The 17,573-nt window shown below is 37.1% G+C and overlaps 1 protein-coding gene across 11 annotated transcripts in view; it reads left to right on the top strand.

Moving 5' to 3' along the window:
• The window catches only part of ANKRD44 (ankyrin repeat domain 44), a 134,381-nt gene extending 117,090 nt beyond the window's left edge, over positions 1-17,291 (top strand). For 7 of the 11 annotated variants that reach the window (XM_061376810.1, XM_061376797.1, XM_061376787.1 and 4 more), the window contains 10 exons: positions 1,251-1,329; positions 2,337-2,454; positions 3,436-3,652; positions 4,415-4,502; positions 5,691-5,774; positions 7,022-7,167; positions 7,990-8,072; positions 9,183-9,265; positions 10,375-10,466; positions 12,623-13,239. In XM_061376810.1, the coding sequence (XP_061232794.1) occupies positions 1,251-1,329; positions 2,337-2,454; positions 3,436-3,652; positions 4,415-4,502; positions 5,691-5,774; positions 7,022-7,167; positions 7,990-8,072; positions 9,183-9,265; positions 10,375-10,466; positions 12,623-12,888 (1,256 nt within the window). In that variant the 3' untranslated portion in view covers positions 12,889-13,239. Of the gene's footprint in view, positions 1-1,250; positions 1,330-2,336; positions 2,455-3,435; positions 3,653-4,414; positions 4,503-5,690; positions 5,775-7,021; positions 7,168-7,989; positions 8,073-9,182; positions 9,266-10,374; positions 10,467-10,794; positions 10,867-12,622; positions 13,240-14,064 lie in introns of those variants that run through there. The other 4 variants (XM_061376844.1, XM_061376836.1, XM_061376820.1 and 1 more) reach the window with 2 other exon arrangements.
• The last annotated feature ends 282 nt before the right edge of the window (positions 17,292-17,573 follow it).

Raw genomic sequence — 17,573 nt, 5'->3', positions numbered from 1 at the left:
TTATATGTTCCCTGTGTAATTTTATTACCACCAGTCTTTCCTCTGGCTAGCCTGGGGAATCCATTGCAAATGTTCCCCTAGGGTTAGTGTTGTAGCTCTGTTGGTCAAACTGATGTTCCCTGCAGGGTCTGTAATGCTTTGCCGTCACTGGGTCAGCTCCTGAGAATTTCTGGGAGAGTCTGTTCTAAAGTTAATTTACCAAACCCCTTGTCAGACATTGGTGTGAACAAGTTATGATTTCTCTTCCTCCCACTGGGAGAAAGAACAGATCTCTTTTATCCCCTAAGCCAGTGACTCATCAGCCCTGCAGAACTGTTTACATGTTATGTATATGGCATCACTTAGTGGTAAATAGCTAAAAATGTCCTTTATTTGTCTGGTTAGAGCAACTAAGATTGTTTTTGGATGAGTTATTTAAATGTGATGTGACAGAGGTGGTGTCCAAGGGTTCTGCCTCAGCCCACGGGGTGTAGGCAGTGTGAATGCATGACTTGCTGTAATAAGAACACAATCTATAGCTACTGAGTACAGGAATTACTGGTTTTCAAAGAAAAAAATACTGATCTCTTCATCCCATAAAAGGCTGAAGCCTTTAAGCCAGCTGATACACAGATGGGCTTCCAGTGTCAGGCCCTGCAGAATGTAGTAACTCAGAGCTATTTGAACAGCAATAGGTTACATTTTAAAATGAAAATTCCATTTTTGAGATAGCTGTGGCTTCCAATGGCATTAAATGAGATGGAAAAACCCAAAGGGAATTTTAGTCTCTGGTGTGACGAGCTGTTACAAATATGACATGTATGGTTGGTCATTCTGTGCAGATGCTTCAGTTTTCCTAGCAGCGCTGAAGAACTTGCTTGTACAGTGCACACAAGAAGCAAGAGCTTTGACCACACACTTCCTGCTGTGGTCTCAAACCTGGTCACAAAAAGCTTTGTCTGCCTGTTCAGTCTGTGGGATTCTGAAATGCTGTCTGGTTTAGTACAATCTTCTCAGTACTGAAAATCACAGTCTCTGCTTTACTCATGTGGGATTTTTGTATGTAAGGGAATTAATCTTACTGAGGTCAGGGAAATAACAGCTCACCATTTCACATGCACAAGTTACAAGACAACTGTGTGAATATCAGTTTCTTACACTGTGGAATATTTTGTTTATAAGAAAATTTCTTATCCATAAACATTCCAATGGAAAAAAGTCTGAAATTAAACACATTTTAATTGAACATGCCTTTTTTTCTCCCTTTATAGTCATTAACGGCCATACACCTTGTTTACGGTTGTTGTTGGAAGTTGCAGACAACCCTGACGTGACAGATGCCAAAGGACAGTAAGTTTTATTTGTAATGGGGTTTTTTTTCAGCTCCGTGATTCAAACAGCATCTTGGATTTCTCACCAGAAATCATTTATTTGAAATACTCTATTTCCTGCACTTATCCTTATAGATTCTGGCAGAGATTATAAAGTACGTATTCAGTTGACCTAAGCCATTTGGAAAGGATTATACATAAATCTTAGGCTCTGCATCATACATTAAACAGTTGTTCGTAGATGCTGGCGAACAGATTCAACAGAAACTGAGATGTTTCTATGGAGTCTTGCTCTTTCTCAGACATTGCCGTTCCAGGGTTTACTTGGTATACCAGGCTGCCGCAGTGGGACAGAATGTTTATTCGAAGTGACACGTGCATCTGAGATGTTGCTACAAAAATCCTATTTCTCATTAAATGCCAGTTGTAAAGGGACAATAACGTATATTTTTGAAGTGAAAATATGGCTTAAATAGTTTAAAAAACTCATGTGGGGTTCCTGGAACATATCTGACTGTATATATGGTTTTAAATGGTATTAGTCTATCTATAGAAGGAGAATAGATCTCTTTCAGAAACAAATGGAAGATATGTTAGTCCAAATTCTGTTTCCTCATGTCCCTTCTTCCCTTTTAAGCAATCGTGCAGCATTTGCACAAGAAATGCTTTGGGTGGTTCTCAACTTCGTGGCTAGCAGGGGCATTCATTCACAACGCCTGGGTATTGTAAAGCTCATGGAGGTGACAGTAACTGTAGGTTATTAAGACAACAGATTGTTTTGAGTAATGCTGCTCTGTAAATGGCTTAGAAATGAGTTTGTATTTCAGTCATGGTAGATGGTTGTTAAACATCTTAATAACTTAATAGAAAAGGTCTTCACTTGGATGTTACATAGAGACAACCAGGATTGTGCATAGGAACGGAGAGAAACACAGGGCTTCCTGATCCCTCTATTCCTGTAAGTTAGCATTAGGAAGTAGCATGTAATTTTATAACTGTGAGTGGTTTTGTTTTGTCTTTTTCTAGAACCCCACTGATGCTTGCAGTGGCATATGGGCACATTGATGCTGTTTCTTTATTACTTGAAAAAGAAGCATCTGTAGATGCAGCTGATCTCCTGGGATGCACAGCTTTACATCGAGGGGTGACTTAATTTTTATGATTCATACTTACTTGTTTTACTGTGACTACAACCGACTCATAAAGATAGAGATAATGTACGTAGGAAATACTGTAAATTATTGGAAACATAACCAGGCACGGTCAATGAGGTGAAAAGCAGGTCAGATCCACTCTCAGTAATGCTCTGCTTTTGACTTTCTTTCATGTTTACTTCAAGTGATTAGCTGAAATACTGATTAGACCATTTTTTCTTGGCTCTAGACACTTTACAATAGCAATCATTATTCTTAGAACCACGCACCTATGAATTCTGAAAATAATCTCTTTAAAAGAACTGCCCAGCAGTTACGCCATTTTTCTTGGGAAGATGGTGTAAATAACCTAAAGCTCAAGTTTTTAATAGAGGCGGTGAAACTTGAGGCACATCTTTGCTGGGAGTCACCTTCTTAGCCAAAGTAAAGTTGATGCAAGAGGTGATATTTACGCAGAACTCCCTGATAACTGCAGTGAGCAGTTCAGCTTAGGAGTCCAGCACATAATAAAAGCTATGGCATATGTTCTGTATTGATAGCAATGCATTAGCATGCTCAGGACACCAAAGTTAACTTATATATGATACAGAGGTCACTGATACAGTAGCTGGCCAGCTGTAAAAGCAGCTTTTCCACAGTTCTTCTCTCACATTCAATACATGTTTTTGAGAAGTCAGACTCAGGTTTTCTGAACTTCACTCCTACTTCATCTGTTTCCTTAGTCTTAAACTCCTCTTTGGTTTTGTACCTCACTTAGTGGAGTCTCTTCCACAGACAGCCTTTGAAAGACAGTGCCAAGTGTTTTCAATGTATCAGTTATCATAGGTACTCATGGGAGAAAAGGAGCTTTCATTTCTGCCTTCTGAATCCCATCCAGGCCATCTCATGTTCACAAGCATCAATCCTATTCCATATTTCCTGGGCAAGAATCTGTATTATGTCAACCTCTTTATTCATTTCTTTGTTACCAGATTATGACCGGGCATGAAGAGTGTGTTCAGATGCTGTTAGAGAAAGAAGTATCTATTTTATGTAAAGATGCCAGAGGCAGAACACCTCTGCACTTTGCAGCAGCTCTGGGTCACGCCACTTGGCTGAGTGAATTACTGCAGATAGCACTTTCAGAGGAAGACTGCAGTTTGAAAGATAATCAAGGTTATACACCGCTGCACTGGGCTTGTTACAACGGTAAGGTTCTCCCTGTGGACTTAGTTCAAACGTGGCCTCAGTTTTAGGGAAGCAACCGAGCACTTTGTGAAGCTTGAAGTGAAGAAGCAAATTATCTCCCCTCTACTTGCTCTCTGTAGTTAGCATTTGCTCTGTTTGCCCTTCGGCTCAGAAGCCAGGGAAATTACAGGATTACCTCCCAGGGGCTTTGCAGCTCATCTAATCCCTGTCACAGGAGGCCAGGGTGAAGTTCTGGTTTTACTGATGTCAATGATGAAATTGATTTCTGTGGGGCCAGGAATGTGCCTTTAAGGAGTCACCTTCTTATTTATTGATGTGAGACACCACATGAATAGATGGCTATTCTGAACTGATTATTTTAAACTGGATCATCTGATCTTGTTGCTAAATATGAGGACAAAGCTTCTCAGTATCACAGAATCATAAAATAGTTAGGGTTGGGAAGGACCTTAAGATCATCTAGTTACAACCCCCGTGCCATGGGCAGGGACACCTTCCACTAAACCATGTTGAATCATGTCATCAGTTAAGATCATCTCTGGAGATGCATAAAGCAACTTACAGAACATCACTTAAAAGAGAGACTGTTTTTCCCTTTTCTCTTTTCTCAATAAGTGCTAATATTAGCTTGGATCTGTTTATTATTTATCATATAAGAACTTATATATACATTGTGTTCAACTTGGAACTTCAAATATTAAATTCTAATCTGTATAAACCTAATATGAATGAAGTGAATTACCTGTGTCTGATCTCTTACAGGTCATGAAAACTGTATAGAGGTACTATTGGAACAAAAATTTTTCCGCACATTCTATGGTAATAGCTTCTCTCCATTGCACTGTGCTGTGTAAGTAGAAATGTCCAGAACTTAACACAGATCTGTTGTTTTAGGATATGTCTGGAAGAAGTAGCAGTATGAGAAGAAAGTCATGCTTTTTTGAGGTTATTTTAAGGCTGATCATTAAATTGTCCTGATGCTTCTGCTGAAAAAGTGGCAAAATAAAGAGTATTTTGGCATAAATGTCATATATTTAAGCTTTTTGATAAAATATCAACTTACAATTAAATAGCTGCATTTCTGCTCCCTTTCTAGTTTATTTTCCCTTGCTGACAATTACACACCTATGCCTTTTTTTCACACAGGGTGGAACTATAGCTCTTCCTTTCTTAGGCCATGACCTGGGCTATAGTGCCTTAGGCTGTGTATGCATTGAGCTTTTGAGGTTCCTTTGAAAGCCAGTGGCTGAAAGTTAATATATTGGTCAGAATCTTAAATCAGCCTTAATGAAGAAAGGACTTTGAAAGAAGCATCTATGTCACACTAGAATTATGTTTTGTGCAGGCCATACTTTTGCCAGGACATCCTCAACTGAGTGTTTTCCAGTCTGATTTTCCTCATGGTCTTTTTTCCTTCTGAGATAATCTCATGTCTTAAAGGTTTGGTACTTCTTACTCAGATCCTAGCCAAAGAGACTGATCAGCTTTAGAGGCAAATTCTATATCCAAAGTTCTCATATTACTTATGAACAACAAAAAGGTGATCACTATCATGAGTTATGCCTATGCTTATTAAAACATAAAAGCATATAGAAAGCACTGCTTTTATTCTGCTTACAACAAAGTTCTTTGTGGCTGAAAGATAGTATTTGAAATCTAAATTCCAAATGATGGCTTTGAAAAAAAGTGCCTTGACTGAGTGCTTTCCAGATCCAGGTGTATTTGACATATAAACTAAACGATTTTAAGATACTAAGGTTTTAATGCTAGGTTTGTGCAGCACTTTCAGTTACCTTTTTCAGTTACCATAGTGAACTGCAGGATCAGCTTTGCTTTAGAGACTGAAATCCATAGTAGCAGGTGTAGTTTGCTTAAGTGGAGAGATGATGAATATTCAGAAATGTGACTGAAAGCATTACGGCAAAGTTATGTTAGGATAACCAGTAAAAATATTAATGGGAAGTGAAGGGAATTAATATTGTAAAATGGGTAAAGATGAAGACGTTTTACCTTTCTGAAAATACCTTTTTTTTGGCAGAATCAATGATCATGAAAACTGTGCATCACTGCTCATCGGGGCCATCGATGCCAGCATTGTCAATTGTGAAGATGACAAAGGAAGGTAATAGTTTCTTAAACAAACTGCATTTCATGAATCCATCTAGTATTTTTCATAATTCCTTCTGAACCTCTGAACTGTCTTGGTTGAGCTAAGACTTGCCATGCTGACTCTTTCAGAGAGCAGTTTACACTGCAACAAAGTTAAATGGTGGCTCACTTGAAGCAGGAATACTATGAAAGTACTGTTTCATAGTACATATGAAAAGAATACAGAAGAAATAGTATTTTGTTTATGCAGAACATCCATGACTGCAGGCTGTTTCCCTGAACCTGTTTACTTTGTTAAATGTTCAAACATGTTTATCTTTGCTAAATGGAGTGATACTGTGTACACATGGAAAAGTGTTTCATAAAACGCTTTAATGTTATGTTGGCATTTGCTGAGTGCACAACTGAAAACATCTGTGCAACAAAACAATATTGATACAGCAACACATACACATTCAGCCAAACCCTTAATTTGTCACATTAATAACATCCTCACTCTGTGTGTATGTATATATATATATATCTTTAATTAAAATTGCTGAAATTCTAAAAATGGAATACTCATTGTTTAATTAAAACAAATTCAAGACCTTCAGTAACAGTGATTACTTACTCCTGTAAGGCTAAGACCATCTCACCTTTTCTGATAAGCAAAACCTGATGTATTACTATGAGCTGGGCTCTGTACCAACTTTCATCTGTTAGTCATGCTTCAGACTCAAAATGCCACAGGGAGACAGTGTCTCAGCCTTCTGAAAACTGATAACCTTCAAAACGGATTGAATTCCTTCTGCCTTTTATATTAATGCTGTTGTGCAGCATCTTTGATTATAACTTAAAATACTTTAGGTTTTTTTAGTAATGGATCTGTTCTTTTCTAATAGTTCTTCCCATCTTAGGCTTGTTAAAAAAGTAAAATCAGATGGATAAAACTGCGGGATTACACTGCTTTTCATGTTACACAGTATGCTCTGTTAAATAAATATGCTGCTAATATGAGGTTCTGAGATTTTCCACACTGTCATATTCACCTCCTGCTTCCCTGTTTTTAAAGTTGATACTGCACCAGGACAGAGACTGTAACTATTATTTAACTTACTTCAGCTGCTGCTACTCTGTAGCTTTCCCCTGCTGATAACTTCATGTTTTGTAGGAAAAGAAGTTAAAAATGGCTTGCGCTTCCAGGTTCATGGGCAGGTAATCAAACAGGAATATTGCCATTCCTTACCAACAGCTGTGGTCGTGTTACTTTCCCCACAGAACACCCCTTCACGCAGCAGCCTTCGCAAATCACGTGGAGTGCCTCCAGCTCCTCCTGAGTCACAACGCACAAGTGAATGCTGCGGATCATGCAGGGAAAACACCGCTCATGATGGCAGCTCAGAATGGTCACACAGGTGCTGTAGGTAAGTACATCCTCTGTTTGTCTCAAAGGGTGAATGCTACTGCAGTGACTATCCCAAATAAGTAATCATTTTTTTCCCATGAAAACTAAGGAAGGAAAATAAATTATGTGGCTGTCTCTGAAAAGCTACTTTTACATCCGTAAATAATTTCTTTTCCTCCTCGGCCATTATTTCTCAGCAGACTTGGTGAACATTTACAGGAACAGATTTGTGTCTTAAGAGCACGCTGGAAGGAGCATGAGGGGAGCAGTAATTCTATTCCCTTGTTTACTCCCTTGATTTTATGGAGCAGTAAAACTGCATGTGTGAAAAAGATTATGTAACCTTTTCCTCTGCTCCATTATGAGAAGTCCTATGCTTCAAACGGCAGCTATCAGCAGCTGCTTTTTCCAGGCTAGACTATATACTATAGGCATACAGATTAGGATCATATTGGTTTAACAATTCCCTTTTCTCTAGCTTCAACAGCACAGACTGCTGAATTCTTTATATCTGCTTAGTCCTCTCAAAGCAGGAGCCACAGTTGTTCTCAGGAGAAGGTGATTCAGGCCAAACTTGATGATCTACAAATGGGGAAGTTCATAAATAAAGACATGTTTGACAGTTTGGGGCACAGTGAATGAACTATTAGCTCTGCCCTTGCTTGCTCATTAACTGCACAAGATTAGTGTTCATTTCATGTTCATAAAGCTTACGTCACATACAGGCTTAACTGATTAGTGTGCATGCACACATACACTGAAATAGTAATTTTTTCCCCTCTATTTTTATATGTTTGTCTGCCCATTGGGTTTGTCCATTGATTTCTGTTCTACACCTTAGACTTTCTGGTGAACATTGCCAAGGCTGACTTGACATTAAAAGATAAGGAGTCGAATACGCCTTTGCACTTGGCTAGCAGTAAAGTAAGTTGAAGATCTCTGTATGCTTCTATTCTTGTCACAGTCTGTCTGTATGTGTGTGTATGTTTATGCTCCTAAGATTTTTTCCTGCAATGGAAATGTAGTGATTAAACTTGTGATGAGGAAGAGAACATTGTTCCAAGCTTTTTCTCAAGTCTGCATTAAAGTTTTGTAAATTGAGAGACATGGGTGCCTCTTATGACAGCTGAAACATAAGGACATAACACTAAAAGAAGTAATGGAAAACCCCTTCAGATTTTACCAAATGATCTCACTGTAAACAGCATAGGTTCAGTTACTCTCCAGTTTCTGTGGAAGAAACCCAAAATCATCTCTTAACGGAGTAGCAGTAAAACCAGAGGCACTGATAAGATTGTTGGTGGTGTCTCTTCCCACCCTTTCTTCCTCTTACTTCCAATTGCTATTGCTGTTTTTGCAAGAAAAATGCCCAATGAATTCCCTCCAGCTTCAACTCCAGTGCAGTAGTGTTACTCCAGTTTCTGCAGATACTGAGTCTGGATACTGCCTCACTGAATTCTCAAGGTCCATCAGACAGCTATTCACATGCCAGGGCTGCAGTCTCAGCACCTGTGACCTGCTGTGCTGAAACAGTATCAGAAAGAAGGCTCAGATCTGTATTATTTCGACAGTTGCATTGTCAGAACTCTCACACTGAAGGGATTTTGTAGTAGCTTATCAATAACACAGAAAGACCCAGAAAGTACAGTATTCATTTCTGAGATTAAACCATCTCTATGTTACTATAGTTCTAATGTAGTTATAATAAATAATCTGTTGAATGGCTCTCAAGAGAAATAGTAATCTTCTCTGAAAGCTGAGGAAGTGAATTCATCTATAAGGAATGAAGGGTTGAAAGACAGGTGAATGTCTAAATTTCTAAATGTGCTAAAGCATCCTTGCAGTGGCACTTTTCATAAACAGTATTTTAGGGCTCCTCCAGTTCACCTACTACATATCCGTATAAACTGAGTACTATGTTTTATATTTCAAATTGAGTTATTAAATTTAACTTTTATATATGTAGCATTTTGTTTGTTGCAATTTCACATTCTTCAGCAAATTAACACTATTTTTCCCTCCCCCCAACTACAGGGTCATGAAAAATGTGCCTTGTTAATACTTGACAAGATACAAGAACAGAGCCTTATTAATGCAAAAAATAATGCATTGCAGACGTAAGTATAGCCTGGTCCTCTCAAGTTCACTTGACTTACAACAAGATTCCAATTTCTCATTTCAAATTCATGTCTCAGATTTTTTCACTGAATAAAAAAGTCAATTTCTGATTTCTTTTTTTTTTAGTGTTTGCCCTTAACAAGACCAGATTTATATTTCATTTCATTTTTAATTTTGATTAATTTGATGCCACTTCTATACATGGTCTGGTGGAAAAATTACATGGGGTCATTTATTTGAAGACTGTATCGAAATGTCTATTAATCATGTGACTGTGCAAGTAGACATCTGGCATTTCCTAACTTTTTGAGCTTCACCTTAAATCTAAATAATTCATTTAGACTTAAGGTGGTACATTTAATTTTCAGAGGGTTTTTTTAAGTGATATTTATGTACAACTGCCATCCATGCCATCTATTATCAGCAAAGTTAAAACCAACAATATTCTTACTCCAGCTGCAACTATTTGACTAGTATCGGAGAATTCCATTGTAGAATGTTCAACCACGATTTGAGGTGGCAGATCATCTAGTGCTTGCAGAAGAATTCATTCCATCTTAGCCCTTTTTTCCCCCTTCCAATATGAAATTGATTTTCCTCTCCTGTTAGCTGCCTCCAGACAGGAGCACTGGGTGTCTGCCCAGGAAAGAACCAAACCAGTGGTTATTTTTAATTTCCAGTGGCTCTGTGTTAACAAGAGATTCACAGTTCAAGGATACAAAGGCAATACAATGATTTTGAGCAGTCTGTAGTAGCCAGAATTAAAGATGGAACAAAGGCATTTCTTCAGTGTCAGACTCATTTTCGTATAAAATTTCAATTCTGTTCTGCAAACAGTGGAAAAATTAGAGTTACTTTTAAAGAAAGCCTTTAGATTGGAAAGGTATTAAGCAATCTTTATGTATGTAAAAGTAATGATATTTGTCTTGCACATGTATTTTATAGATGTGAAACATTATGATTATTTTAAAGGCTGCAATATAATTTAATGCCTACAAATGATTGTAATGATCCAAAGAAGGAAAACATTGTCTTTAAGTATTACCTAACTATTTTTAGAAAGTCTGTTTTAAATTGAAGGTGAATTTAGTTGTTATGTTTTTTGTAGACCTCTCCATATTGCTGCACGAAACGGCTTAAAGATGGTGGTGGAAAAATTGCTAGCCAAAGGGGCATGTGTCCTAGCAGTAGATGAAAATGGTAAGTAAATAATATACTTCAACAACCTTCAGTAGATCTAGCAGGTAACTTTACAACAGACCGAAGCAATAGACTTAAAAGCTGATGATAGACATCATTGATGCTTTTATCCCTCCAAGAACAGACAATGAGCTGTGTGAGTACCTATTAAAAGCTGTGTGAGTACCTATCAAAATAAATTAAATAAAAGATACTTTTTCTTTAATATGAAAATGTATTCTAAACATCACAGTGGTCCCTTTTACTGTTCATTTTGCATGTACTACCAACAGCTAGTCTTTTTTAATGCTTGAGTGCAGTGGTAACTTGAATTTCCTAAACGTGCAAGTGGCACCGGATAATTCTGACGCCTTGCAGAAGAATTAAGGATTATGCATTCAATCAGCGCATGTTTAAATGGGTAGGAAGAAAACCATCACCATATGTTTGATTGTGTCCTAGTTCATTCTGAGATCAAAGCTTGTGCTTACCAATTGTGTGACCTAATCCAAGATGCAAATAAATTATTGTTGCTTCAAAAAATACATGATTAGTTAATAAACTAGTTAATTTTGTTTCAGTTCTCAATAAAGTCCTTCCCCAAACATTGCTTCTAAATTAATATTTTCAAAAATGCCTTCCTGAAATAAGCTAGTCTTTCTTACAATACTTGACATTAATGTAACAATTCAGTACCTCCATCTTCCCATATCTATAAAATAACAATACTTACCCATCACTGCAAGAAATTTGAGATCAGTGGATGAAAAGAACTAAGTGGTGAGTATTTACTATTACCAAATGCTACCTAGATACACATGCATGAATCAGATCCACTAAAGTCATCTGATCATAACCTCTTTTTAGAGACAGGGGACAGAAAAATTAACCAGACCAGCTTCTAACCACAGCTTTTATCATTAAAATTGTGCATACAGATCCATCTAGTTTGCACATATGTAATGAATGGAAATTGAGTTTAAATTTTATACATATTTAGTTTTTGTAGGAGCAACTGCATATGCAGAAGGAAAGACAGAAATTTAAGCACACTCTTAGTGTAAGTGCAACTGTAAAGCTTGGACCTCAGTGGAAGAGGGAACTTCACTTAGGATATGCATGCACTGTAGTCAGTGCTTAAATACAGGTAGTTAGCTATGAAACTACACAACGTAGGTGAGTTTGGTGTAGGTTTGTCTTGTTCTTGGCTTACTGGAAGCAGTAGGGTATCAGCAGTGGTCACTGCCTCAAATTACTGTTGCTGCAGGACCTAGGATTTAGCCATCTGGAAAAGAATTTGTTTGCTGTTAGCATAAAGCAGGCTTTGTTGGAAAGTGCTGGAGTACTACATAGCAGCCTGTAAAATGTATAGATAGCAAGTGTAATCAGCATACTGGTTTCCAAGATTTATATATATGAAGAGCTGCTTGAGGGGCAGCGCTAGGGCAGGAGCCAAGTTATAGTAGTGAAGACAAACTCTACTGGCTCCCCAGTTCTTTGTTTTACTGACATCTGTATACTGTTAATTTGTATTTAAATAGTGTGCTGTGCTTTCTGGATACAGTTGTTCTTCCAGTGTAATGTAAATTTGGATAACATCCGTGTAGCCATACCTGCTAGACAAGTACCACGTGTACTAGTCTCTTTTCTAATTCCTAAAGAAACTGCTTTCTGAGTACTCAACTGATACTCAGCTTTTAAAGACTGATCAGTCTTTAAAATACTTTGCTTTTTACTTCAAAGTATTTCTAAACTAGTATCTTTCATGTTCTGATGAAAGTCGTTGTTCTCAGAATGGGACTTGTTCATACGCACAGAAACTGAAGCCAGTTTCTGTCCCTTTTGCTGTACTCCCCATGTTCTGTATTCATCGTACTGTCTGTGCTGTAGAACTGTGTTTAGCAAGTGCTTTTATTCATATTGTGAAGTCTGTTTGCTGCCTGATTTTCAAAATACAGTGCTTGTTGTGGTCACAATGATTTGAATGCTCCATGAAGTGTGTATTTTCCCAGCATGTCTAATTTAAAGTAAGTAACATACCCCTATTGCCTGGCATGATTGCAGCTGAACATACATCTCCCGCTTACGACGTCACCTAGAGATGTATATGAGGAATGCTCAGTGCCATTCTCAGTACCCTTCGTACTAACCATTGCCTTGTCTGCATTTGTGCCCAGGTCATACGCCAGCCCTGGCTTGCGCTCCTAACAAAGACGTGGCTGACTGCCTGGCACTCATTTTGGCAACCATGATGCCTTTTTCTCCTTCCAGTTCAATGACGGCTTTCAACTTCGTTTGTTTTAAAAAAGACAATTTGGGCAGGACACACCTCTGCGATGGCTCCAGTATGGGTAGCATTAACTCTTACAATAAGCCCTTAAGTAACAACATAGGAACAGAGGATGGGTACAATGAAAATGATTCAGATTCTGAAACATTTTGACTTTTCAGTATTCAAAAACTTTTTTTTTTCGTTATTGTTTTATTTCAGCTTTATTTTTGTCTTTTTAAACAGCTTAAATCCCAAGGCCATATTCTTAACTATTACTCTTGACAAGTAGGTATTGAAAGATTTGTAGTGTTGTAAGAATCAAGCCTTCAAATAACTAAGTTAGAGGGGTTTACTGGAACATACTCCCATTAACGTTCTGCAGCTTTTCAGATTCCTGGTGTTTTCTTTAGGCCCTAAGTGCCCCTGTGGAAAACCTCTACCTCTTACTTCAAGTAGAAAAAGAGAAAATGCCTTTTTTCTTTTTGACAGCACAAATAAACAGGGAACTGTTTGTAAAAAGTTCTTACATGTTTTAGCTGTACCTTTAGTACACAGACATATTTCCATAGTTTTCATAGGTTGGAGCATCACCCCTTTCCTATGTGTGTCTGTTTCCTGCTTCCAGGGGCTCTGTTAATTAGATTTATTAATTTTTTGTTTTACACAAACCAAAGGTAAAGTTGTAAATCTTAAAACTGCCTGTATTACTTTTCTACAGGAAATGAAACCTTTTGCATTCTGCGTGTATTAAGCACTTAAACGTACAGAGGCACTTTTCACAGCTCTTATTTGCAGCACACAATGAGAAAAATATAGTTATTAACTCTTAAGGCCAAATTCTACTTGTCTAACCCTATTTCCCCACAGACATTAGTGAAACCACCGGTATAAAATGAAAATCCCTTTGCCCTTATATTTTTTCAATTCAGCACAAACACGTACAGTTTATTTGCACTACAGAATTAGGGTCATTAGACATTCCTGTTACCTGAGCCACTAACCATGAATCTAATACCAGAAAAAATAAGGGGGGGTTGAGGACGTGAGGAATTAGGTGTAGGCAAAGGTGTTCGTAAAAGTTGATCATGACTTGCCAACTTAAATGGATTTTTTTTCCTTTTCTGTGCTTAAATAACTTATTTTTACTGTAAACAGTATTAACAGTGTCTGGATTAACAGAGCAAAGGTAAAGCAATGAAAGCATAACACCAAAAGCTGAGCTACCAAACACCAGAAAACATGGCAGTGTACCGTGCAGGGATCGGAGATACATGCTAAAAAAGCCTATTGTCACCAGCTTTTAAAGCAATGTCAACTTTGTGAATATGTTTACTCCTTCTGCCAAAGTTTCTAGGTCAAATGGACCACGACCCTCACCTGCAACAGATGTACAAAAGGAAGAATGAGACTTTGTAAACAAAAACTAAAAAAAAAGCTATCACGAACTAATCAGCTGTACCAAGAGGACCAAAATGCTTCAGTAATTAAATGGAAGACTTTGCTACTTTTATTTTTTCTTCAAATGTGAGTGACATAATGAACCAGTTTTTTCTAAACCATAAAAATAGAAACTTTTGAGGTAATGAGTAGTCTTGACTGAATTTTACATTTTATGATGCAGGTTTCAAGTTGACATTTGTAACTGATGATGTGTTGACCACAGTTCGGGTTGGGTTTCTTTCCAGACTAAAGAATATGTTCATATACTTTTAATGTAAATGTGTTTATATTTATTTGAAGTGAAACAAATGCCCAGGAAAAAAATACCTATGGCTTGTTCTCCTAGTTAGCATTTGTGCATATTATTTGGCATGACGCGAAATGAAATGTGAATCTAGGCAAGACTCATAGCCTGAGTAGAAAAAGGAAGGGCTGATGCACTTTGGGAGAGTGCCCATCTTCTTGTATGGAATGCAAAGATTAAGTCCACAGGCTATATTGGTATAAAGCAGAAAACAAAATACGTTCCCTCATTTAAAAGCAAGGCAACTGAAAGAGCGCTATACAGTGACAGGAGAAGGGAAAGGGTAGTGTAGCATGGAGTCAAAGTGTTACACCCAGGCTTTCTGCAGAGCTACATATGTGCTGGGAGGATTAGACGAGTTTTCTCAGTACATGCTTTTGTCAGGGTAAATTAAAAATAAGGGATTTTAATTTTAATTGCTGTTCTTAGCCATGTTCCATTGAACTGCTAAAATTCTACTGGCAGATTCCAGTTCTTTAATTAGGAAAGACATTAATTTTGCCTTGCTAAAATGAATAGTTTCCTTGAACGTTAACAAATTTCCAAAGTTTACAACAAAAAATCACAAGGGATAATGTCTCTAAAGGTGAACATTTCTTTTCCCCCAACTCTGTATTTTCTGCAGCACAATGATGGAGCAGCTGAAATCCCTGTTTTATCCTCAGAGATAGCACAGAATAGCATTCTTCTGATTGATTTTTCTCAACACTTTTCCTTTTAAAAGTTGCAGAATAGCAATAACAACCTTACTCTAAGCACTGAAAATAAGAGATCAGTTGTTTAAAGTTTTCAGTGGTGTCTTCATCCTAAATTTTGCCTTTTCAATGTGGAATGATGGCACTGAAAACAAGTAAACAAATGGGAAATGGCTGCCACCCATCTAATAGCAGGATCAGCCTTTTATTGTAACCAGAGATGTAGGTAAGCTCCTTGGCAGGATTAGTTGTAAGTCTCACCCTAAAATACACAAAGTTACACTCTCCTACATGAAGTTGCTTCATTAGGAGAAATCCAGTCCTCTTTCGAAACGGGATGATGTATTATTTTAAGCAGCCATTTGAAAAACAAAAGTAAATCAGTATTTTTACTTGCTATTATACAGAGTTACTGAAAATATTTCTGTATATTTGCAATACCTGGTAGTTGCATAGTGCAACAAGTGCTGCCTCTTAATGATGTATTCAACATTATAAAAGCATAGGTGCTTACTGAATTACTTTGATCCTTCTAGGAATCAAATCTAAACTGATAAAAACTTTTCTGAAACTAACAGTGATCAAAGTATACAATATTCCCAAAATCATAGAAATAGGTAATTTGTTAGCATCTTAAAGGCATTGTGAAAGTCATGTTTTGAGTATGCTGTATTTAGGAGGAAAACTGTCATGAGCAAGACATTTGGAAGTACTCAGTATTGGCCTCTCCCACATCTCATGTGAGTTACCAGAATCCCTTTTTTGATATGCTAGTACATTAATCTGTAATATAATTTATCACATGTAGAAATACATTTGTAATTTATGGCAGGTATTTAAGCATGGGTATCATTCTGCTCTTGTAAATAATCACCTTGCCTTTCTGTGGACTTTTTACAAGAGTAATCATCTGTAATTGTTGCACTTAACCCTGGATCCTGCAATTTACAGTACGTGGACAACTTATGTGTCTGCACCAAGCAAAGGGTATTTGGGGAGGCACAGCCATCTGCCCAGGTGTATTAGCAGGATCGTTTCATCCTGTGTTTTAATCACAGCTGCAGGTGGAATCCATAGCAGGATGGGGTCCCAAGTCTCTCTCATAAATACTGAGTTACAACCTCTGGACTGCCTGAAATTGCTGTGAAATAGCTCAGGGGATTTCTGTTCATCGCTATTAAAAGGGCACCGTAATGTGTTTGGTACTTTTATGCAGTAAATAACTGCCAGATTATTGAGTTAGAACAAACACATGAAATGAATTGTTTATCCATTGTACTGTTGAGAAACTTGGTTATGTATCTTGAGGATGATTTTAAAAGAAAAAAATTGTGATTTTTATTCTTAGTCATGTAAGGAATATTAGAGTGCCTTTTTATATTTGTGTAATATGGAAATGTTTTGTGAAACTTGTCTCCTTTTTTTTTTGAGTGTTATAAAAGCAATATATTACCAGTAAATTTTCATTTCAGACCTTCTTTGAATGTATAAAGTGTTTCTTTTCATATGTTCTACCTGCATTGAAATGAAAATTAATATGCTAAATTTCTATAGGAATAATGTATAATTTTTTGCAGTGCTGAAAATGCTTTCTTATTACACAAAAAGTAAACCTTAGGTCAGTGTTATAGGAAAGGGCGTTTAAAACTAGTGACAATCTTGAGTGTGTGTATAAAATGTAATTTTATGCGTTTCTTATGCAGTGATCTACATATTAAAGCCAATATCTTATGTTTTGTAGGTTTTGTCTTATATTTTATGCTTTAGCATGTGCAATATATCTTTACAAACCATGGTGAAACGATCTGGTGCCAGTGTTATATTTTGCATAACATTTGTAATAAACAATATAAAATATTGTTTGATGGTTTCAGTGGGGTTTTGTCGGTATTGTTTGCTTTTGTAAATTGAAGTGTAAGGACTTGGGTAAATGTCACATTTGAAATGAGAAAAAAAGACTCAATTCACTGAATGACTTGGAGTTCAATCTGAATCTTCTCAAGCACATTTAAGTAACTTTTTCAACTACTGAATGCTCTATTAATGTAATGAAGAACCCTAACTGTAAACTATTATTGCAATGCATTCAGATGGTTATTTTTACAAATAAAAATGGTACAAATACTGTTGGAAAACTGAGTAGACTTTGCTTCTTTTAAAGGATGGGGAAAGGCTTAAGAATTGAAGAAGTTGAAAACGCAACTGTGTTTTTCTGGTTTGTACTTCCCTCATACGTAACTACCCTTTGTCTTAGTAAGCCCCTGTTAGTATGGCTTCCTCTGTAACTGAAAAAAAATCCCAAAACACAAATACAAAAACCTTCAAATTGTTATAAAAATTTAGCATAGACCGGGTTTTGGTCCAAATTTAATTTATTTACAATTTATTGAGAGGCAATAAGCAAGCAGCGCTGGGTG

The sequence above is a fragment of the Neopsephotus bourkii genome, unplaced genomic scaffold, assembly GCF_033783945.1.
Source record: "Neopsephotus bourkii isolate Nb327-2 ecotype Australia unplaced genomic scaffold, CSIRO-AGI_Nbou_v1 NB_196, whole genome shotgun sequence".
NCBI lineage: Eukaryota > Metazoa > Chordata > Aves > Psittaciformes > Psittacidae > Neopsephotus > Neopsephotus bourkii.
The sequence above is the reverse complement of the archived record's forward strand: the minus strand, read 5'-3'. Positions and strand labels throughout refer to the sequence as shown.